At 39.8% G+C, this 24,780-nt stretch overlaps 1 protein-coding gene across 1 annotated transcript in view; it reads left to right on the forward strand.

The window, feature by feature from the left end:
• Positions 1-24,780, forward strand: part of iqgap2 (IQ motif containing GTPase activating protein 2) — a 108,036-nt gene that overhangs the window by 82,235 nt on the left and 1,021 nt on the right. The window contains exons 18-36 of the mRNA XM_062050902.1: positions 11-153; positions 258-428; positions 6,220-6,303; positions 6,386-6,457; positions 7,906-7,975; positions 8,062-8,270; positions 8,368-8,520; positions 8,591-8,754; positions 8,847-9,071; positions 9,620-9,760; positions 11,825-11,909; positions 12,025-12,257; positions 14,630-14,762; positions 14,830-14,932; positions 15,004-15,145; positions 22,627-22,714; positions 22,812-23,024; positions 23,083-23,243; positions 23,320-23,463. Coding sequence (XP_061906886.1) covers positions 11-153; positions 258-428; positions 6,220-6,303; positions 6,386-6,457; positions 7,906-7,975; positions 8,062-8,270; positions 8,368-8,520; positions 8,591-8,754; positions 8,847-9,071; positions 9,620-9,760; positions 11,825-11,909; positions 12,025-12,257; positions 14,630-14,762; positions 14,830-14,932; positions 15,004-15,145; positions 22,627-22,714; positions 22,812-23,024; positions 23,083-23,243; positions 23,320-23,463 — 2,734 coding nt within the window. The remainder of the gene's footprint in view (positions 1-10; positions 154-257; positions 429-6,219; positions 6,304-6,385; positions 6,458-7,905; positions 7,976-8,061; positions 8,271-8,367; positions 8,521-8,590; positions 8,755-8,846; positions 9,072-9,619; positions 9,761-11,824; positions 11,910-12,024; positions 12,258-14,629; positions 14,763-14,829; positions 14,933-15,003; positions 15,146-22,626; positions 22,715-22,811; positions 23,025-23,082; positions 23,244-23,319; positions 23,464-24,780) is intronic.

A 24,780-nucleotide genomic window follows, 5' to 3' on the forward strand; every position in this document is an offset into this window, starting at 1 on the left:
TTTCCTATAGGTAGTGCTGATAGTGTGTGGCTGAAACACTGCATTAATGACAGAAATGACTACTACTATAACCTGGAGACAGGACAGGGTATTTGGGAGGAGCCAGAAAAGTTTGAACACAATTGTGGCCACCTCAGTAAAGAGGAAATTCAGGTACAATGCTGAATTATATAGCCAGTGCTTTGCACATTTATTTCATTTGCTGGTGCTCCGGAAGTTAAATTGCTTGAATATGAAAAATGTGTTCTTCCATTCAGAGTGTTGTCAGTTGTGTAACTGCAGAATATAACCGAGAACAGCTGTGGTTGGCCAATGAGCTTTTTGTGACAAGGCTGCAGGCAAGAATCCGAGGTTTTCTGAGAAGACGAAAGCACGCTCAGAGAATGGAGTATTTGCGTCAACAAGAACCCCATGCCATTAAATTGCAGGTAGTGTTTTATTAAAGCTTGCAAGACATTGTTAGTACAGTATGTGTCATTCAGACATGTACAGTGCATCCAGAAAGTATTCACATTGCTTCACTTTTTCTACATTTTATGTTACAGCCTTATTCCAAAATGGAATACACACAATACCCACCTCATGTGGGATCTGAGCCGAGGATGTCGTTGTGGCTTGTGCAGCCCTTTGAGACACTCGTGATTTAGGGCTATATAAGTAAACATTGATTGATTGATAATGAAAATGTAAAAAACATGTTTATTTATTTTTTTAGAATTATTTGCAAATTTATTAAAAACTAAAAACACATGTACATAAAGTATTTATAGCCTTTGCTCAATACTTTGCTGAGGGACCTTTAGCAGCAAATACAGCCTCAAGTTATTTAGAATACAATGCCACAAGCTTGGCACACCTATCTTTGGGCAGTTTCGCCCATTCCTCTTTGCAGAACCTCTCAATCTCCATCAAGTTGGATGTGAAGCGGCAGTGCACAGCCATTTTCCAAACCCCCCAGAGATGTATTTAAGTTTGTGGTCTGGCTGGGCCACTCAGCCACATTCACAAAGTTGTCCTGAAGCCATTCCTTTGATATCTTTGCTGTGTGCTTAGGGTCGTTGTCCTGCTGAAAGATAACCGCTGCCCCAGTCTGAGTTCAAGAGCGGTTTGGAGCAGGTTTTCATCCAGGATGTCACTGTACATTGCTGCATTCATCTTTCCCTCTATCCTGACTAGTCTCCCAGTTCCTTCCGCTGAAAAACCACCCCCCGCATGATGCTGCCACCACCCTGCTTCACTGTAGGGATGGTATTGGCATGGTGATGAGGAGTGCCGGGTTTCCTTTAAACATGACATCTGGCATTCACCTCAAGGAGTTCAATCTTTGTCTCATCAGGCCAGAGAACTTTGGTTTTCATGGTCTGAGTCTTTTTCAGGTGCATTTAGAGACACTTTTACAAAGAAATGGCTTTCGTTTGGCCACTCCACCGTACAGGACTGATTGGTGGATTGCGGTAGATATGGTAGTCCTTCTGTAAGGTTCTCTGCTCTCCAAAGAGCAACGCTTTAGCTCTGACAGAGTGACCATCGGGTTCTTGACCACATCCCTGATCGCTCTGTTTAGACAGACAGCCAGCTCTAGGAAGAGTCCTGGTGGTTCCAAACTGGGCCCCTGAGCTCATTGGAACCTTTAAGGCAGCAGATCATTTTCTGTACCCTTCACCATATCTGTGCCTCGAGACAATCCTGTCTCAGAGGTCTACAGACAATTTCTTTGACTTCATTCTTGGTTTGTGCTCTTCCATGTACTGTCAAGTGTGGGACCTTTTTATATAGTCAGGAGTGTGCCTTTACAGCTCAGGTCACAGCTCAGGTCACGAGTGAAATGAGAAGATACAGGTTGGACATCCTGGGAATAAGTGAATGCCGATGGACCAGCTCTGGACGCCAGGTGATGAGTGATGGCACATTTATCCTGCACTCTGGGCACTCCGATCAGCACACGCGCGGCGTGGCCCTCATAGTCTCAAAGGAGAAGGTCAACACCTTGCTGGACTGGGAACCCCTCGGCGACAGGCTGATCAGAGCCCGCTTCAACTCCATGCACTGCAAGTTTACCATCATTCAGTGCTATGCACCAACCAATGAAGCGAAAGAGGAGGAAAAAGACCAGTGGTATGAGGAGCTACAGCAGACAGTCTCTAAAGTCCCCCAGCATGACATGCTAGTGATCATGGGTGACATCAACGCCAAGGTGGGAGCTGATAACAGATTGTGAGAGAGCTATGGGGAAGCACGGGTGCGGTGTGATGAACGACAATGGCGAGCGTCTTGTTGACTTCTGCATGACCAACAACTACGTCATCTGTGGTACCATCTTTCCCCACAAAACAATCCATAAACTCACATGGAAGTCACTTGATGGTTCCACCACCAACCAGATTGATCACATCTTGATCAATGGAAAGTAGCGCAGGTCTCTCCAAGACGTTCAAGTTTATCGTGGAGCCTATGTCAACAGCGACCATTACCTTCTAACAGCCATTAACAAGCTGAAACTAAGGAAAGCGCAAAAGCGGAGTCAACGTAGGAAACATCTTGATGTAGCCAAACTAAGATGCCCCAAGACCAACAAAGAGTTCTGCCTGGAACTGAAGAACCGCCTCAGTGTTCTCGCCAAACCTGCGAACGAAGACTCAGACACCCAAGGCAAGTGGGAGAACATCAAAAAGTCTTACGTACGGGCAGCCACCAAAGTCTTGGGCTATAGAAAGAGAGGGAACAAAGAATGGTTAACATCTGGCACCTGGCAAAGAATTGAAGAAAGAAAACAGCTGAAAGCCAAGATGCTTAGCACAAAATCGCACAGGCTCCATGAGCAGGTCCAGAAAGCCTACAAGGAAAAGGACAGAGGTAAAGAAGAGTGCAAGGAGTGACAAAAGGGCTTTTGTTGAGGATTTAGCAGAGAAAGCTGAGTGTGCAGCTGCATGGGGTGAGTTGAGTACGATTTACAAGATCACAAAGCAACTCACAGGCAAATACAAGAGCCAGCCGGCCCCTGTTAAAGATAAACAGGGCAACATCCTCACCACTGAGAGTGACCAGATCTTAAGATGGGTTGAGCATTTCCGTGAGGTACTCAACTGCCAGATGATCCTGCCAACCCTTCATCAGCAGAAAGTCTCCTTGACATCGAGACCACCCCCCCCCCCCCCCCCCCCAAGTAAAGAAGAGGTCAAATTTGCCATCAAAGCCTTGAAGAATGGGAAAGCCGCCGGCATAGACTCTGTCTATGCAGAGATGCTGAAAGCTGACCTTAACACCTCTGTCAATGTGCTTACTGATCTCTTTAAAGACATCTGGGAGAAGGAAGTAATACCTCAAGACTGGGACAAGGGCCTGATTGTCAAACTCCCCAAGAAAGGAAACCGCCAAAATTGTGACAACTGGAGGGGCATCACGCTGCTATCAGTAGGTCTTCTGCAGGATTTTACTCGGCAGAATCGATTCCACTATTGATCAGAAGCTACGGCAGGAACAAGCAGGGTTCAGGAGAGGAAGGGGCTGCATAGATCAGATCTTCGCTCTGAGGAACATTATCGAGCAGTGTGTAGAATGGAACACTCCTCTGCACATCAACTTCATCGACTTTCGCAAAGCCTATGGAAGATTGTTGGGGCCTATGGAGTTCCTCCAAAACTGGTCACTCTCATAGGGATGTTCTACCGTCACTTTGAATGCAGCGTCATTGTTAATGGTGAGCCATCTACATGGTTCAATGTGTAGTCAGGTGTGCGGAAAGGGTGTACTATTTCCCCCATTCTCCTGATTGCCATAGACTGGGTCATGCGGAATACAACTGACAGACCCAGGGGTATCCAGTGGACTTTGTTCTCCCAACTTGAAGATCTAGATTTTGCTGATCTTGCACCAAAGCACATCCATCTGCAGGAGAAAACTGACAGACTGAACAAATTCACCCAACAGGTAGAGCTGAACATAAATGTGTCCAAAACACAAGTGATATGCATTAATGCCACTCCAGATGTACCAATCACAGTGAATGGACACGCTCTCGACTATGTTGAGAACTTTACCTATCTGGGAAGTCTCGTCAGTAAGGACAACGCTGCACAAAAGGACATTAGAGCAAGACTCTGAAAGGCACAGGGTGCTTTTGCTAGGCTACACACCATCTGGAAGTCCAAGCAATATAGCTTAAGAACAAAAGTTACCGACTTTACAACAGTAATGTAAAATCTGTATTGTTGTACGGCTCGGCGTAAATCATGTCCGTCAAACTGAATTCACCACAGGTGGACTCAAATTAAAGGCCTACTGAAATGATTTTTTTTTATTTAAACGGGGATAGCAGATCCATTCTATGTGTCATACTTGATCATTTCGCGATATTGCCATATTTTTGCTGAAAGGATTTAGTATAGAACAACGACAATAAAGTTCGCAACTTTTGGTCGCTGATAAAAAAAAGCCTTGCCCATACCTGAAGTAGCGTGACGTCACAGGAGGAAGGATTCCTCACAATTCCCCGTTTACAATGGAGCAAGAGAGATTCGGACCGAGAAAGCGACGATTACCCCATTAATTTGAGCGAGAATGAAAGATTCGTGGATGAGGAACGTTAGAGTGAAGGACTAGAGAGGCAGTGCAGGGTGTATCTTTTTTCGCTCTGACCGTAACTTAGGTACAAGGTCTCATTGGATTCCACACACTGTCCTTTTTCTATTGTGGATCACAGATTTGTATTTTAAACCACCTTGGATACTATATCCTCTTGAAAATGAGAGTCGAGAACGCGAAATGGACATTCAGTGCCTTTTATCTCCACGACAATACATCGGCGAAATGCTTTAGCTACGAGCTAACGTGATAGCATCTTGCTTTAACTGCATATAGAAACAAAAGAAATAAACCCCTGACTGGAAGTATAGATAGAAAATCAACAATACTATTAAACCGTGGACATGTAAATACACGGTTAATGCTTTCCAGGCTGGCGAAGGTTAACAATGCTGTGCTAACGACGCTATTGAAGCTAACTTAGCAACCGCACTGCACAGAGCTATGCTAAAAACATTAGCTCTCCACCTACGCCAGCCAGCCCTCATTTGCTCATCAACACCCGTGCTCACCTGCGTTCCAGCGATCGGCAGAAGGACGAAGGACTTCACCCGATGCGTTTGGCGGCCCGGAGACGCAGGAAGTCAAGGTGAAGTCGGCGGCTAGCGCGGCTAGCGCTCCAACAAAGTCCTCCTGGTTGTGTTGCTGTAGTCCGCTGCTAATACACTGATCCCACCTACAACTGTCTTCTTTGCAGCCTTCATTGTTCATTAAAAAAATTGCAAAAGATGTCCAGAATACTGTGGAATTATGAAATGAAAACAGAGCTTTTTGTATAGGATTCTACGGGGTACCATAACTTCCGTTACTCGGACTTCGTCACGCGCATACGTCATCATACCGCGATGTTTCAGCCGGATATTTCCCGGGAATTTTAAAATGTCACTTTATAAGTTAACCCGGCTGTATTGGCATGTGTTGCAATGTTAAGATTTCATCATTGATATATAAACTATCAGACTGCGTGGTCGGTAGTAGTGGCTTTCAGTAGGCCTTTAAACAAATTGCAAAAGATTCACCAACACAGATGTCCAGAATACTGTGGAATTGTTCGATGAAAACAGAGCAGTTTGTATGGTGACACATTGGGTACGAATACTTTCGTTGCCGTCGTGACGTCACGCGCATACGTCATCATACATAGATGTTTCCAACCGGAAGTTTAGCGGGATTTAAAATTGCACTTTATAAGTTAACCCGGCCGTATTGGCATGTGTTGCAATGTTAAGATTTCATCATTGATGTATAAACTATCAGACTGCGTGGTCGGTAGTAGTGGGTTTCAGTAGGCCTTTAAGCTGTAGGAACTTTTCAATGATAATCAGTTAAAACAGAATGCCCCTGATCTCACTTTTAAGCTTCATGGACAAGGCTGTGAATACTTTTGTACATGCAATTTCTTAGTTTTTTAATTTTAAATAAATTTGCACAAAATTTTAAGTTTTTCAAATTGTCATTATAGGGTATTGTGTGTAGAATTTTGTGGACAAAAAATTATGAATTGTTTGGAAATAAAGCTGTAACAAATGTAAATGTGGAAAAAGTGAAGCGCTGTACTTTGTGGATTAACTGTAGCATTTCTTACATTCAATTAGGTGTCTTTACCTGGTACATGTGTTTAAAACATCTTTCCCACAGGCTTGCTGGAGAGGTTACAAACAGAGACAAATATACAAGGACAGAATGAAACTACTTCATAGAAATGTTGCCTCGGTGGTCAAGGTGATACGTTTTTTTGGCTTGTTGTCATACATTACCATTTTAAATAGTTTCAAAACATAAAGGTTTTCGGTGTTTCTTTTAGATTCAGTCCCTGGTAAAAATGTGGAAGGCCAAACGTAAATACAATGAACGTCTGCAGTACTTCAAAGACCATGTGAGTAACAATTGTGCTATGTAGACATACAGTAATACCTCAATTTACAAGCTTAATTGGTTCTGTGACGGATCTCTTAATTCAAAACACTTGTATCTTAAATTACTATTGAAATGAAATAAAATCAATTTGTGGTTTGTGGTTGCTCCCCAAAACAGCACACTTTTCTCATCTAACTATTAGATAAGGAAAACATTACAATGACTAACAACTGTAGTATTTTTTTGAAGGAATGTAGTAATAATGTACAGTATTTACAAGGGCTGAGAATCTTTGTGCACCACAATATTTGCTCTGATTCTTGAGGGTAACTATTCGATTCAGAATCGTATTTTTGATTTAGAATCGATTCTCGATTTAAAATCAATACTTTTTAAATAACATTGGGTGCCAGTTCTAAGAAAAACTACATTCCTCCATAAACATAGATAAACATATCTGATGCATTTCTATATTACTTAAAAGAAAACGGGTTTTGTTTAATAAAATGCTACCCAAACACGTAATAAAGTCAAATACAAGTAAGGCAACAATTGAAATATCCAACATTTCACTTAGGTAAATAAAATCTGCACAGCAGATATGGGCGTCTACAACAACATTATTTGCCTGAGTGACAGGACAGATTTAGAAAAAGAAAAAAATATATATACATATATATTTAGATATATATATTACGTTACAAATAAGAATCGCAATTAATTAAAACAAAATTTGACACCCCTAGTATTTACCGTCCACATTATCTAATTCTATCTGCTGTTCTGTCAAACACACCATGAGCAGTGTTTCCATATGTTCATGGTCCACGGTTTGGACATTATTTTAACTTTTTGTAGTTCCATTGGTTGGGGAACAAAGTTGTGTCAGTCTTTAGCAATAAGTCATTGCTAGCAAGACCAGATGTTTTTGGTCGGATTTTCAGATCTTGCTACGCCAACTATTGCTTGTATAGTATCTAAAATGTTTGCTTGCAACTTGATGCATAACAATTAGCTTTGAGGCAGCTCTTATCTCAAAACATTTGTTAGAGGAAGCAGAATGGAACATCTTAGCATTGGCCTTCCTTCTTCTCTTACACACATACCAATTTCTGTAGTTTAATGGTTTCGTAAAGTACCAGCTTGGAGAGAGAGAAGAAAATGTGTGCGTGCTTGGCACACACATCACGTTAACTTAACTGTCAAGGATATGAAACCTAGGTGGGCACAAGCATGAGAGACGTGCGACCAATTTAGAGACTGCTTCGACCTTTATATAGCGCAGTTCATTCTCACAGCTGTGGTGTTTCTATTGTTTGTAGTTACTCCTGTTTTTTTAAAATACATTGTTAAACTTAAACCATCATTTTAGACCGCCTTAGAATATAAGGATCTAGGTGGATTCTCTCCTTCAAACTGTATTTAAATGTTACATGTTCACGTGTTTACATGTTTTTTTGTCCATAGGAGAAGGACATTGTGACTATACAGGCTTTTCTAAAGGCCAATAAAGCCAGAGATGACTATAGAACCCTGAGTAAGTCAGCATATGTCCCTGGATTTATTTGTCAATGTTAAAAAAAAGTGTATTGTAAGTCCAATTTATCTTTATGTACAAACAAGCTGGAGCCAAGGACCCACCCTTATCAGTAGTGCGCAAGTTTGTCCACCTGCTGGAGCAGAGCACTTTGGATCTGCAGGAGGAGCAGGAAGTGTCGCGACTCAAGGAGGAAGTGGTCACCAAAATTCGCTCCAACCAGCAGATGGAGCAGGATTTGAACTTGATGGACATCAAGATTGGGTTGCTGGTGAAGAACAGGATTACACTGCAGGTGGCTAAACCTCGCTTTGATATGTGCAGATGTCGGTAATATTGGGTCATTTAATCATTGTGTGAAAATGGCACACATTTTCTTTTTCTCCTGAAAGGATGTTGTGTCCCATAATAAAAAAATGAAGAACGTAAAAAATAAAATGAGTACGGATGACCAGGCTGCAGCTGACAAACTGGGAATAAAGGGGTTAAGTAAAGGAAAACGAAAGAAACTGGAGGCCTACCAACATCTCTTTTATCTCCTGCAGGTAAATCAGTAGCGTGTCTTTTCTGTATATCACAAATTAATAATGTCACATGATCTTCCTTCTCTTTCAGACCAATCCATCCTACTTGGCCAAACTCATCTTCCAGATGCCCCAAAACCGGTCCACAAAGTTTATGGACACTGTGATCTTCACCTTGTACAATTACGCTTCCAACCAGCGAGAGGAATACTTACTGCTCAAATTATTCAAGACTGCTCTCGAAGAAGAAATCAAGTAAGGCCTGCAGCATACATTCCCTCTCTAAATGATGGGGACAAGTTCACAGGATGGTTCTGATTTACTGTAATGTTCTCACTCTGTCTCAGGTCTAAGGTTGACCAGATTCAGGACATCGTCACAGGGAATCCCACAGTCATCAAGATGGTGGTGAGCTTCAACAGAGGGGCTCGTGGCCACAACACTCTGCGCCAACTGCTTGCTCCTGTGGTTAAAGACATCATTGAGGACAAAAGTCTTGGCATCAACACGAACCCTGTGGATGTTTACAAATCCTGGGTCAACCAGCTAGAGACAGCTACTGGAGAAGCCAGGTAGTAAAGCAATGTCAGACGATGTAAAGGATGGGGGTCTGTTGTCAAATAACTTGACAATTTTATTTGTGTGCAAAATACGTTTTTAAAATTAAAAAAAATTGACATACAGTACAGGCCAAAAGTTTGGACACACCTTCTCATTCAATACGCTTTCTTTATATTCATGACTATTCACATTTTAGATTGTCACTGAAGGCATCAAAACTATGAATGAACACATGTGGAGTTATGTACTTAACAAAAAAAGGTGAAATAACTGAAAACATGTTTTATATTCTAGTTTCTTCAAAATAGCCACCCTTTGCTCTGATTACTGCTTTGCACACTCTTGGCATTCTCTCGATGAGCTTCAAGAGGTAGTCACCTAAAATGGTTTTCACTTCACATGTGTTCATTCATAGTTCTGATACCTTCAGTGACAATCTACAATGTAAATAGTCATGGAAATTAAGAAAACACATTGAATTAGAAGGTGTGTCCAAGCTTTTGGCCTGTACTGTACGAGTAAAATGTTAACAGCTCCGTCTTTGTGTTATGTGCCACAGCAAGTTACCTTATGAAGTGACTCCTGAGCAGGCCATGTCACACGAGGAAGTGCGCAACAGGCTGGAGGCGTCCAGTCTGGCACTTCGCTTTGCAACTGATAAAGTTCTTAACTCCATTGTGTCCTCTCTGGATAATATCCCGTAAGTTTTAGCCTCTGGCAAATGTCCATGTCAGTCTTTGTCCTTTCTGACAGTGTTATCTCGAGCAAGAAAAACAATTTTTCTATGTATTTCAATTGTGTAATGCAGATTTATTCCCCCCAGCCCCCACTTCTGATATTATAGTACCGTATTTTTCGGACTATAAGTCGCTCCGGAGTATACGTCGCACCGGCCGAAAATGCACAATAAAGAAGGAAAAAAACATATATACGTTGCACTGGAGTATAAGTCGCATTTTTGGGGGAAATCTATTTGATAAAATCCAACACCAAGAATAGACATTTGAAAGGCAATTTAAAATAAATAAAGAATAGTAAACAACAGGCTGAATAAGTGTACGCCATATGACGCACAAATAACCAACTGAGAACGTGCCTGGTATGTTAACGCAACACATCATGGCAAGAGTCATTCAAATACCTATAACATATAGAACATGCTATACGTTTACCAAACAATCTGTCACTCCCGATCGCTAAATCCGATGAAATCTTCCTCCCCGGTGTCGCCTCTGGTATGCGCTGTTTTCTTTCTTTCTGCTGCTCAATCGCCGTTTTCTGCTGCATATTTCACTACTTCCAGCTTGTAATCTGCAGTATATGATTTCCTTTTCGGTGCCATTTTAGTTCAGCCCTTCTCAGTTTTTATAAGTTATCGCCAATGTTGAAATAATCCATTTTAAAAGCTACGGATGTAGCAGCAGTTAGCATCCCATGACCCACAATGCACTTCTGCCATGACCCACAATGCACTTCTGCCATGACCCGCCCCAGCCGAATTCTTATTGGTTGACGTGTGTGACGATTGCTGACGTGTGTGAGACGATTGCGGACATTTGCTTCATCTCTTACGCGAATGAGATAAATAATATTGTTTGATATTTTACGGTAATGTTAATAATTTCACACATAAGTCGCTCCGGAGTATATGTCGCACCCCCGGCCAAACTATGAAAAAAAACTGCGACTTATAATCCGAAAAATACGGTAAGTTATTTTGCACACTATGGCCCCGTTTACACTGCACACCAAATCAGATTTTTTTGCCCTCAAGTGACACACAGATCTGATTATTTTTTTGCCAGTCTAAACGCTCCAAAGTGCTTCAAATCTGATCTTTTGGCATCAGATTCAGGCCACATCAGGAGGTTGTCCTGAATCTGATCTTTTCAAATGTGATTTTAGTCTAAACGCAATGCGACCTGAATGTGATTTTTTTTGGGTCAGCTTCGGACGCAGTGGCCAGCGGAAATGGATATTTCATCATAACCTACCGTTTCGGTTTCTATTTAAGATGACCAAATTTTCGGTGCGCAAATAATAGGCTATATGTAATACATGAATATATATTTTGATCCCGATTAAATATCGATTGTTGAAAGACCCAAATTGACGCTGTGGCACATTTGCTTACATGTAAGTTGAAAAATAATGATGTCCGTGTCTCCTCGACTTAACAGCCATAAAAATATTACAACCCTCCCAAATATATTACACTATATACATCTATTCATACATCATATATATCTTTAATTTACTTTCACGTTAAAAAACACTAATTTTTGAGGTGTTGCGACTTATTTTAATGGTCAACGTCCTTTGTTTGCACTTCATCGAAGTGCGCTTGCAAGTGACGTCGAGGCCACATTGGGGCCTGTGCACAATTACACTGGAGACTGATAAAAATCACATTTTACTTTTAGTGTAACGAGTCAGCTGGAAAATGTCAGATCTAAAAAAAAAAAATCAGATATGGGCCACTTTGGTCTTCAGTGTAAACATAGTGTTTGATTTGGGACAGGGGGGAAACACTTGGAAGTACCAACGTTTTAAATCCAGTAGATGGTGCTAATGCTTCGATAAGACTGGATAAGTGCAGAACCTATTTATTGACATGCATCTAATGGTTTAGCATTGATCTCTTTAAACACAGGCATAAATAGTCCAAAATAATTATTAGTCCAGTATTTGTGATTGCCTTTTGCCTCCACTGTCATTTTCTACAATCACATTTGTTTGTGTTCAAAAATTTTTTTGCATGCAGTTATGGCATGAGATATGTAGCAAAAGTTCTGAAGAACTGCCTCCACGAAAAGTTTCCAGATGCATCAGAAGATGAGCTGTTGAAGGTAGAAGTCTTCAGTTTAATAATTTATGAATTTAATATTTATCATGAAGCACTTTTGTTCCAGTTTTGTTTGTGCTCTCTATCACCATGTATGCCTCAATTCCTTCCTATTACAGGTTGTAGGAAACCTGCTTTACTACCGCTACATGAATCCTGCCATCGTAGCTCCAGATGGATTCGACATTATTGACCTGTCAGCGGGAGGCCAGCTCCATGTTGACCAGCGACGCAACCTGGGGTCCGTGGCAAAGATGCTCCAGCATGCTGCTGCCAACAAGCTGTTTGAGGGCGAAAACGCACACATGACGCCTATGAACAACTTCATATCTCAGACATATGAGAAGTTTCGGTGAGAATTCACGATTAGTATTGTGCTGATTCTGCAGATGCCTATTTTTTAATACATCTTTGGTTAATGTGATGCAGTCGATAGTTTTCCACACAAAGGAGACAGAAAGACTTTCCAGTAAGAACATTTTAGACAAACAGTCAGCCCTATTGCAACAGCCATTCCAACTAAGACCTGGAACATGTTGAACTGACAGGAAAAAGTTCATGCAGTTTGGCAAAGGGAAAGGCAGAATTTGCCAAGTCAGCATTTGTGATATCTGTTCACTCAAAAACAGGTTTGTATATTTGAAGCAGACCAGAATTTGGCCTTGTTGGAAAAAGTGGAAGTATCATCTCACTTCCTGTTCATCTTTTATTTTTATACATTAGTCACTGAAAATTAGGGATGTCCCGATCAACATTTTTGGCTTCAGATCAGATATTTATACAATAGGTTATAGAAATAAGACATATTTTGTATCAAGTAACTAAAGTAAACACAATAAAACAGTTTTTAAATATAATTTAGATTGTGCGAGTATTGCTGTAAATTAGATAATGTATTAATAAATGTATGGTATTGAATGCTGCATACACTATTTCAAACAAAATAAAGAGGTTACTACACAACTAAACATAAGCAAGAACTACTATCAGCTCCTATTTAAATCATTTGGGTTTGCCCTTTATGCCTCTTTATCCAGAGACTTACTGACTTTGTAAAAGGTAACAAAAAAAACTAAGATTATTTTGTAATAACAAAAAGAAAAATATTGATCTAATCACTTTAATATCAGATATACAGTAGAGGCCAAAAGTTCGGACACACCTCATTCAATGCGTTTTCTTTATTTTTATGACTATTTACATTGTAGATTGTCACTGAAGGCATCAAAACTAGGAATGAACACATGTGGAGTTATGTACTTAACAAAAAAAAGGTGAAATAAATGAAAACATGGTTTGTATTCTAGTTTCTTCAAAATAGCCACCCTTTGCTCTTATTACTGCTTTGCACACTCTTGGCATTCTCTCGATGAGCTTCAAGAGGTAGTCACCTGAAATGGTTTTCACTTCACAGGTGTGCTTTATCAGGGTTGATTAGTGGAATTTCTTGATTTATCAATGGGGTTGGGACCATCAGTTGTGTTGTGATTGAGAAGGTGTGTCCAAACTTTTGGCCTGTACTGATACTATACCAGGTCCAGTAATGAGAAAGTTCCTGCTTCAAATCCTGCTTCCTCCATCTAAGTCGCTGCTGCAGGACACAACCCTTTGAGTTGTCCACAAAGGAGAGCTTCATCAACAGAGAAGCTGAACCATGACGAGCCAGATACGGTCCCTGGGCACTACATGATGCCTGCCCACTATTCCTCAAGTGAGGATGGGTCAAATGCAGATATAATAAAGATGATCTTCGTCTTCTTCTGTTAGGGGCCACATTTCCAGAGAGCTAAGGCCCGGGGAGCCAAACTTCTCTCCTCACTAGCATTTTTATCTATTTTGTGCAAAAAATCTAGTCAAAGATTATATGACAGAACTCAAATGTTTTTAGGAATCTGCTGCAAAATCTTCCCCTGAGGTTTGGAAGAAGTAAAAAAATTTGCATTGCAGATCAATTCCAATGTTTTGCCCATATGTGACCTGTATCTGAATTGTACATGTCAGTGTGAATAGCACAATCCCAATTATTATTATTATTATTTAAAAAAAAAAAATCAGACCCAGGTATCTTTTGTCTGAACATTCAGGTGGCGTTCATCAATCGAAAGATGACAAACATCACAATTCTTAGCCAAAACTGAAATGCGCAAAAGTAAATGGTAGAAGAAGCAGAAAACAGTCAGTGATGGAAACAATTATTTTTTTTTAATAAGTGATTACAATCTAGGTAGCCTTGCTTCAATGCCCCACTTCTCTTCCTCCTAACCCACACACTTCTCTGTAAAGACGTGGAAACAAGTGCCCCGCAACCCCACAAACTACCATAGCTAAAATGATTGCCGCCTTCCTTAATCTACTGCTGTACATCAAATAATAAATATTGACTTGAGTTGTACAAACTTTTTGAAACTGCCATAAATGTGCCAAGACTGACACAAACGGGAACCGTAAACACAGGGCTCAGCATGTGACGTCAATATTTGGACACATTCTATTCACATCAGTCATGCAAAGAAGTCACTCAATGTTTTTAGTAATGTGAACCGCTACATAAAAAAAAAAAAAATCTGATTCAACAAATTCTGAATTGGTCATCATACCATACCATTGCTATAACCTTGCCATGTTAACAAAAGTGGAACATTTTCATTTGCACCTTTTATCTATATCACCAAATATCCAACCCTGCAAATTTCTGCAAACTTTTTGTGTACTTTTTTTTTGCAGGGTGTTTTTCCAGGCTGCCTGTGATGTCCCTGAGCCAGAAGAGAAGTTTAATATTGACGAATATTCAGACATGGTGACACTTAGCAAGCCCATCATCTACATCTCAATCGAGGAGATCATCAATACTCATTCTGTAAGTTTGTTGAAAAGTTTTCTGCGATTTGCACCTTATTTGTCCTGCTAATTAAATATTCCTCCAGCTGCTTTTGGAACATCTAGAGGCCATCTCACCAGACCATAATGATTTACTGCATGAACTCCTTCAGGACCTGGGAGATGTCCCGGATGTTGAGACATTACTTGGTACTGACTTGAGAGCTTTCTGAGTGATTTAAAAAAGTTAATTAATTTATACATGTTTTTGTTCAAATGAGGCGAAGGAGCTGTTCATAGCAGTGACACAAGCCGAGAGACTGTCCTCAGCCAACTGGCCAAGACTGAGATCTCCCTCACTCTGACCAGCAAGTTTGAGCTCCTCGAGGGTGATGACAAAGACTTGAAGACTCTCATGACCAAGTAAGTCACATGACTAGGGATGTCTGATACAGGCTTTCTTACCAATTTCCAATATTGCTCAGCACTTCATATCAACTAGAGTCTTTTGTACGACTCTAAGTGAAAAATAAGTTCTTTTGGGGGCTGTTTTTGTTATGCACATGCATATAAAGCTTTAGCAGTTGCCCACCTGACTGGCAACTGGACTAGAAAATCACTCAAAGGAAACGGTAGCCTTGGATTTACTTTTTTTTTTCTTTTTTTTTTTTAATAAACATGAATATATACATTACGGGCCAAAAGTTTGGACACACCTTCTCATTCAAAGCGTTTTTTTTTATTTTCATGACTATTTACATTGTAGATTGTCACTGAAGGCATCAAAACTATGAATGAACACATGTGGAGTTACGTACTTAACAAAAAAAGGTGAAATAACTGAAAACATGTTTTATATTCTAGTTTCTTCAAAATAGCCACCCTTTGCTCTGGTTACTGCTTTGCACACTCTTGGCATTCTCTCGATGAGCTTCAAGAGGTATTTACCTGAAATGGTTTTCACTTCACAGGTGTGCCTTATCAGGGTTGATTATTGGAATTTCTTGCTTTATCAATGAGGTTGGGACCATCAGTTGTGTTGTGAATGAGAAGGTGTGTCCAAACTTTTGGCCTGTACTGTAGTTTTTATATTTATTTTATTTTGATTAACTGTTCTGGTTTATTTCTCTATGTACAGTAGTTCCAAGCTTACACACGTACAATTGAGTATTTACATTTGTATTATGTCTTAATTTGTATTCTAGCTGTATTTTATACTTTTTATATCTAAAAATACATTGTATTCTTACGTATTTGTGTATTTTGTCTATTGTTAAAATGCTCTTATGCAACATTATTTTTTGGTTGAGGGAAAATTGTAAATTGTGCTGTCACTGTCAAAGCATGGGGCACTGACAACCGATAAGTCATGGATCAATCACAACAGCAGGAATATTAACAATCCTTGAACATCAAGTTTACATTTTACCCTTAATTGCGCCAAGTGTCTATCGCGGCCTGCTGCTCTGAACTGCCAACATCTGTGTGTCAGGGACAACGAGCAGGCAAAAAAATGGTGTCGCAGACAACACATTGCAAATTGCAGGCTGGCTAATTCTCCCACATCAGCATCAACTTCACTGTGGCTGTTAAGGTCGACTAGTCCGTGCAACCTCTAATAATACCATGACGCATATATGCACATTGGTTATTGAACAGGGTTTGTAAATAGAAAATTAATAATGGGTTCCAGCCTCGACACAAGTCCATATTTTAGTGAAGGGTTGTACACTTTAAGCACAATATAAAGTTATGACACATAGTATCAATCAATCAATCAATCAATGTTTATTTATATAGCGCTAAATCACATGTGTCTCAAAGGGCTGTACAAGCCACAACGACATCCTCGGTACAGAGCCCACATACGGGCAAGGAAAACTCACCCCAGTGGGACGTCAATGTGAATGACTATGAGAAACCTTGGAGAGGACCGCATATGTGGGTAACCCCCCCCCCCCCCCCCCTCTCTAAGGGAGACCGAAAGCAATGGATGTCCAGTGGGTCTGACATAATATTGTGAAAGTCCAACACATCAGCGAAAGTCCAGTCCATAGTGGGGCCAGCATGAACCATCCCGAGCGGAGACAGGTCAGCAGCGTAGAGATGTCCCCGTCCGGTGGACAGGCTAGCGGTCCACCCCGGGTTGGGAGCAGAGTAGAAGAGAAAAGAAAAGAAACGGCAGATCAACTGGTCTAAAAAGGGAGTCTATTTAAAGGCTAGAGTATACAAATGAGTTTTAAGATGAGACTTAAATGCTTCTACTGAGGTAGCATCTCTAACTTTTACCGGGAGGGCATTCCATAGTATTGGAGCCCAAATAGAAAACGCTCTATAGCCCGCAGACTTTTTTTGGGCTCTGGGAATCACTAATAAGCCGGAGTTCTTTGAACGCAGATTTCTTGCCGGGACATATGGTACAATACAATCGGCAAGATAGGCAGGAGCTTGACTGTGTAGTATTTTATACGTAAGTAGTAAAACCTTAAAGTCGCATCTTAGGTGCACAGGAAGCCAGTGCAAGTGAGCCAGTATAGGCGTAATATGATCAAACTTTCTTGTTTTTGTCAAAAGTCTAGCAGCCGCATTTTGTACCAACTGTAATCTTTTAATGCTAGACATAGGGAGGCCCGAAAATAAAACGTTACAGTAATCGAGACGAGATGTAACGAACGCATGGATAATGATCTCAGCATCGCTTGTGGACAAAATGGAACGAATTTTAGCGATATTACGGAGATGAAAGAAGGCCGTTTTAGTAACACTCTTAATGTGTGACTCAAACGAGATAGTTGGGTCAAAGGTAATACCCAGATTCTTTACCGAGTCGCCTTGTTTAATTGTTTGGTTGTCAAATGTTAAGGTGGTATTATTAAATAGATGTCGGTGTTGAGCAGGACCGATAATCAGCATTTCCGTTTTCTTAGCGTTGAGCTGCAAAAAGTTAGCGGACATCCATTGTTTAATTTCATTAAGACACGCCTCCAGCTGACTACAATCCGGCGTGTTGGTCAACTTTAGGGGCATGTAGAGTTGAGTGTCATCAGCATAACAGTGAAAGCTAACACCGTATTTGCGTATGATGTCACCTAGCGGCAGCATGTAAATACTAAGGAGTGCAGGGCCAAGAACCGAACCCTGGGGAACTCCGCACGTTACCTTAACATAGTCCGAGGTCACATTGTTATGGGAGACACACTGCATCCTGTCAGTAAGATAAGAGTTAAACCAAGACAAGGCTAAGTCTGACATCCCAATACGCGTTTTGATACGCTCTAATAAAATATTATGATCGACAGAATCGAAAGCGGCGCTAAGATCAAGAAGCAGCAACATAGATGAAGCATCAGAATCCATCGTTAGCAATAGATCATTAGTCATTTTTGCGAGGGCTGTCTCCGTAGAGTGATTTGCCCTGAAACCGGATTGAAAAGGTTCACAGAGATTGTTAGACGCTAAGTGTTCATTTAGCTGCTGTGCGACAATTTTTTCGAGGATTTTCGAGATAAACGGAAGGTGGGACACCGGCCGGTAGTTTACCATGAGGTCAGGATCGAGGTTAGGTCTTTTGAGTAGAGGATGATTTACCGCTTTTTTGAATGCTAGGGGAACAGTGCCAGAGGAAAGTGATAAGTTTATAATATTTAACACTGATGGACCTAATAATACAAAAAGCTCCTTGATAAGTTTCCCAGGAATTGGGTCAAGTAAACATGTTGTTTGTTTTGTCCCATTTACACATTTTGACAATTCCTCCAATGTTATTTCATCAAAGAGAGAGAAACTATTTTGGAGGGCGGTATCCGTCGTATATACAGTCATATTTGTGTTAATAGAACCCAGTTGTAGCTGAGATGCATTGTCTTTAATCTCTTTTCTAATGACTTCAATTTTCTTATTAAAGAAATTCATAAAGTCATCTGCTGAGTGGGTGGAGCTACTGGGAGGAGTCCCTTGTTGGTTTAGCGATGCTATTGTACTAAACAAAAATTTAGGATCATTTTTGTTGAGGTGGATGAGATTTGAGTAATATTTAGCTTTAGCTGAGGTAAGCATGCGTTTATAAGTTATATATATATATATATATATATATATATATATATATATATATATAGTACTGTATATCAAGCAAACATAACAAGAAGATGATGGATCAACTATCTCTTCATTAATAAGGCAAAACGACGACACCACACTGAACTGTCCTGTATGCACTGCTTCGCCACCATGCATACACACACAAAAGTCCCTTTGGTGCCCTCACAAATGATCTGAAATCACAAAAATCCTTAACTCTAAGAACGATATTGCTAAAATAAGAAACATTTTTGAAGTTAAATCCACTTTACCGTGTCGTTAGTTTAACATTCTGTATGTTCTTATTTTTTTAATCAGTCCAACAAATTAATACAATTCCAAACCAAACCCAGCCCAGCAACATTCAGAATAGCAATCAACAGAGTAATTGAAAGGACACACAAACATGACACAAAATAATCCAAAGTAGTCAAACAAAAATGTATATCAACAACACTATCAATGTTAATAATAATTCCAACATAACAGTGATGAAAAGCCCTCATTTATATTATCATCACAGCCATTTATAAAAAATTAAATGAAATAATTTAAAAAAATTAACAGTAGTGTCACAGTGGCTTACACTTGCATCACATCTCATAAGCTTGACAACACATTGTGTCCAATATTTACCACAAGGATAAAGTAATATATTTAGGTTCATTTAATACAGGAGATAGGCTCCAGCACCCCCCGTGACCTCGAAAGGGACAAGCGGTAGAAAATGGATGGATGGATAATACAGGGGTCCCCAAACTTTTTGACTCGGGGGACACCGTGAGTAACAAGCAGTAGAAAATGGATTAGAAAGTACAGATTTAAAAAGATAATAATTTTAAAAAACTTGGGACTTCGTGCGGGCCGGACTTTGGACGCTGGCGGGTAGGATCCGGCCAGAGGGCCGTAGTTTGCGGACCCCTGATTTATTAGTTAAAACAAATTTAAAGAATGGATCCCATATTCCAATATATGACTCATTATCTAAATGCAGTTTTTATTCTGTAATTTCTGAAAATAAAGTTAATATGCTTATTTTTTTTCTAAACAGATGTTTTTTGGCCAACACTGCACATATAAGTCGTACGCCAGTAATCTTAAACCTGTTTTGAAAAGGTTTTATTATCATTTATATACCAAATAACACAGTTTTGATAGGCTCCAGCGACCCCCCGCCCCCTAAAAAGGGACAATCGGTAGAAAATGGATGGATGGATAACACATTTTTGAGAATGGTGTTGAATCAAGAATCGATTCTGACTCGAATCATAAAATGCCTAAAGATTCCCACCTCTAAGTTACGTTATTCATGCAATCACGTAATGGGTGAGGCCCCTTAATTTTAAATTGTCATCTTATAAGGCCTTTAAGCATAAGTCTTTGTGGTTCCTGTTTGGGAAAGTTTAGTTTGTGCACAAAGCAAGTTTTTACATGACCTCAAGCCTATGAAAAACCTTTGGAATGAAGTAGTGAAAATATTGGGGTCGTCTCTCTCACGTCTCATAACACTGCCAACGTAGAAAGTCTTCCCAGAAGAATGGAAGCTATAAAACTTGAGAACGGGGAGCGGTTGACTTCACTCAGTATTTATTCCATTTCCACCTCCTGCAGGGATATTGGCCGTGTGTCCCAATTTTTTTTTTCTGTAGGTATGTTAACAAATAACTTCAAAAATGTCACGTACAGAAAAAGGCTGCAATGACTTTTGTATTGTCCCTGACATTTGTGGCATAGTTATTTTTGTTTCTAATGGACTATCTCCCAGTGTCCCAGTTTTTCCTGCACTTGAATCATTTCCTGTCCAAACAGGAAAAGCTTCCTGGCTGTGGTTATCTTGCCTATAAATATGTATCCTTCTGTTTCTTGTAGAACGCTATGAGCTAATACTATGTATGCTGAAGGCTTGCCTGTAAACAACAGTGGCATTTGTGTTCATGTAAATAACATTTTGTATTAAGTCATTTTATAAGAATGTGTGATTTTTCAAAATAACACTTATAGAATTTGGAAAAACAAAGCATTGCTTGCAGGAGTTTGCACATGTGTCCAGATTGTTGGGTGGGGCCGTTTATCCCTGTGTAACATTCTGAACAATAAACGATAAATAGGGGGGTCAGAAATTTTTATTTTAGAATTAATCCTCATTTTCATTTGGAACGATTCTTAATCAATTGAAAAAAATAAATAATAATAAATAATAAAAATAAATTAAAGTTGTATTTTTTTATTTGTCTTGTCCAGCCACTCAGGAAAATCCTACTGTTGATGTAGATGCCCATATCTGCTGTATTGAGTTACTTTAGAAAAGAGAAATGTTGTCTTATTTGTATATGACTTTATTAAATGTTTGGGTAGCATTTTATTAAACAAAGTCAGTTTTCTTTTAAGTAATATAGACATTTATTACAGCTGTTTACCTATTTTATGGAGGAATGTAGTTATACAACATACCAGTCATACAACTGGCACCCATTATTATTAAAGTATTGATTTTGAATCGAGAATCGCTTTGAATTAAGAATTGATTCTGAATCGAATCGTGTGGTGCCCAAAGATTCACAGCCCTAATAGATAAAAATGTCTTATTGATATTGTGATGGAAAACAGTAAAGAAAACTAACCAAGAACCAAGACATGTAAAAAAACAGCAAAAAGTGAAACAAGCGTAATATAGCGAGACGAAGTGAAAGTGTTGATACTAATAACTGAAATATAAACAATACAGCATATTTCTTTAAACATACAACTTTTAAAACAGTCGTCCCTCGCCACATTGCACTTCAAAAATTGCCACTTCAGATAGTTGGAGATTTGTGGGAGATTTATTTTCAAATTATTGTATTTATTTCGGACAATTTTTGGATACTAAATTAATAAAAATTTGTAGCATAAAAATGGCCTAAATAAACAAAAAATACCAATAATACAGTAGTACTTGCCCCTAAATAATACCAAACCAATCAGAGCGCACGCTGTTCAGTATCAAGGCTACTGATTTGCATTACAATATTGGATTAAGACTGTAAAGGTGACTAAAGGGTGTTATTACATGTTTATAGGACTTTCATAATGTTTAAAAATGCATTTGAGGTTGGGTTTTTATGTTCTAACTATGAAAATATTTGATTCATAATTGAAGATACTTACTTTATGGAAATTCCTTTAACGTGGTCAATTAACAGTGATAAACGAGATTGTTGCCTGTTTAAAAATTAAAATAAAATAGCAAAATGGCCCCGGCATGCTTTAAATCAGTGGTCCCCAACCTTTTTGTGGCTGCGCTTGAAAATTTGTCCCACCGACCGGGGGGGGGGGTATTTTTTTATGTTTTTAATTTTTTTTTCATAAAGAAATACAATCAGGTGTGCTTACAGACTGTATCTCTGCATACTGTATTGATCTATATTGATATATAATGTATATATTGTGTTTTTTATGTTGATTTAATAAAAACATTTTTTTTTTTTATTTAACTTTTTTAATTTAATTTAATTTTTTTTAATTTCTTGTGCGGCCCGGTACCAATCGGTCCGCGGACCGGTACCGGGCCATGGCCCGGTGGTTGGGGACCACTGCTTTAAATTGTCAGTATGTGACACCGGAAGAAAATGTTTGTACACACCTCTAAATATTGACATTAACATATTGAGTTGCTTCAATTTAAAGGGCTAAGAAAAAAATCTAGCTAATTTGAGGAAAGCGTATGAAAAAAGAATAAAAATGTGTTATTTGTAAAGTACTTAAGTAGAATGGGTTCTTCAACAGAGTAATATAACTAATTTAGTGTATTTCAAGAAATATTGAATGTGTGTGTTTTTGCCATTTAGGACAAAAAAGCTTATAGTAGATGTGGTTCAAATTCAACCTGGAGAGACACTGCCTGAAATTCTAGAAACACCTGCCACAGCTCCTCAGGTGACTTTTTTTTTTTTTTGCTTTCTTCCAAAATTCTATCTTGCGTCTTTACATGCTTTCAGTTTGTTTTATACGGTTATTCGTCTTCTTTCCGCAGGAGTCTGAACACAGCAAGATAGTGGTGCGGCGGGCAGTTCAGGACGCTCAGACCCCAGAGGGTCTGAAGAGCAGCCCGGCAGTACTGGAGGACAGTCAGCTTCCCCTGGAGCAGAAAAAGAGAAAGATCCTGAGGAACCTTCGGAACTTGGAGCAAGCTAACGTCATCACCGCCGCTAACAAATACCAAGACGTCATCAACGACATCGCTAAGGTATGGAAGCAGCTCCCTCCCAGCTTAGTCGTTCTCAACTTGTCCTACTCATCACCAGGATATTCGCTACCAAAGACGCTACAGACAAAGGCGGAAGGCCGAGCTTGTGAAGCTCCAGCAGACTCTGTTGGCACTCAACTCCAAAACAAACTTCTATCAGGAGCAGATGAATTATTATGACACCTATATCAAGACCTGCCTGGACAACCTCAACCGCAAGTGAGGACGACTGTGCCCAGCTTTGTGTGCTGTGCTTGCTTGGGACGTCACCGCTCATGCTGTGTTGTGTGGTTAGGAATTCACGCAGATCTATCAAAATGGACAGCAAAGGAGAAGAAAAGGGCAGCAAGAAGTGGAAACCTCAGTCACTGAAGTACACTGGAGCCAGGCTGCATGAGAAGGGAGTCATTCTGGAGATCGAAGGACTTCAAACCAACCAGTGAGTAGAAATGGGCACTGAAACCCAGTTCCATAATGGCACCTGTGCCAACGTAAGCGGAAGTAACCTCACTGGAAAAAGAAGCTATCAGTGCTTTGTTGCGGTGCTAAATGAATGCATTCTCTGCCACCTGCAACAAGTTATCAAAGGTGTAATATTATACAAGTAAATGTCTTGCTAGCAATGTAGCATCCTGACAGAAGCACACAGTCTGCTCTTTTTAAACCTTATTTCCGACCTTAAAGTGGAACTTCACTAATTTTAAATGTTTGCCTATCGTTCACAATCCTTACATAAGACAAGAACACATGTTTGGTTTGATTTAAGTTTATTTCGACAGTTATACAATTACAAGTGATACATCATATACCGGCAGTTTATATACAGTACAGGCCAAAAGTTTGAACATACCTTCTCATTCAATGCGTTTTCTTTATTTTCATGACTATTTACATTGTAGATTGTCACTGAAGGCATCAAAACTATGAATGAACACATGTGGAGTTATGGGACGGCGTGGCGTAGTGGGTAGAGCAACCGTGCCAGAAACCTGAGGGTTGCAGGTTCGCTCCCCGCCTCCTACCATCCAAAAAATCGCTGCCGTTGTGTCCTTGGGCAGGACACTTCACCCTTTGCCCCCGGTGCCGCTCACACCGGTGAAATGAATGATGAATGAATGGTAGGTGGTGGTCGGAGGGGCCGTAGGCACAAACTGGCAGCCTCGCTTCCGTCAGTCTACCCCAGGGCAGCTGTGGCTACAAATGTAGCTTACCACCACCAGGTGTGAATGAATGATGCGTTCCCACTTCTCTGTGAGCGCTTTGAGTATCTAACAATAGAAAAAGCGCGATATAAATCTAATCCATTATTATTATTATTATTATTATTATGTACTTAACAAAAAAAGGTGAAATAACTGAAAACATGTTTTGTATTTTAGTTTCTTCAAGTAAGCCGCCCTTTGCTCTGATTACTGCTTTGTACACTCTTGGCATTCTCTCGATCTTCAAGCACACCTGTGAAGTGAAAACCATTTCAGGTGACTACCTCTTGAAGCTCATCGAGAGAATGCCAAGAGTGTGCAAAAAAGTAATCAGAGCAAAGGGTGGCTATTTTTAAGAAACTAGAATATAAAAAATGTTTTTAGTTATTTCACCTTTTGTTAAGTACATAACTCCACATGTGTTAATTCATAGTTGTGATGCCTTCAGTGACAATCTACAATGTAAATAGTCATGAAAACAAAGAAAACACATTGAATGTGAAGGTGTGTCCATACTTTTGGCCTGTATTGTATGTATCCTTGATCCAATATGG

This window comes from Entelurus aequoreus, linkage group LG06 (genome assembly GCF_033978785.1).
Source record: "Entelurus aequoreus isolate RoL-2023_Sb linkage group LG06, RoL_Eaeq_v1.1, whole genome shotgun sequence".
In the NCBI taxonomy this organism is placed as follows: Eukaryota; Metazoa; Chordata; class Actinopteri; order Syngnathiformes; family Syngnathidae; genus Entelurus; species Entelurus aequoreus.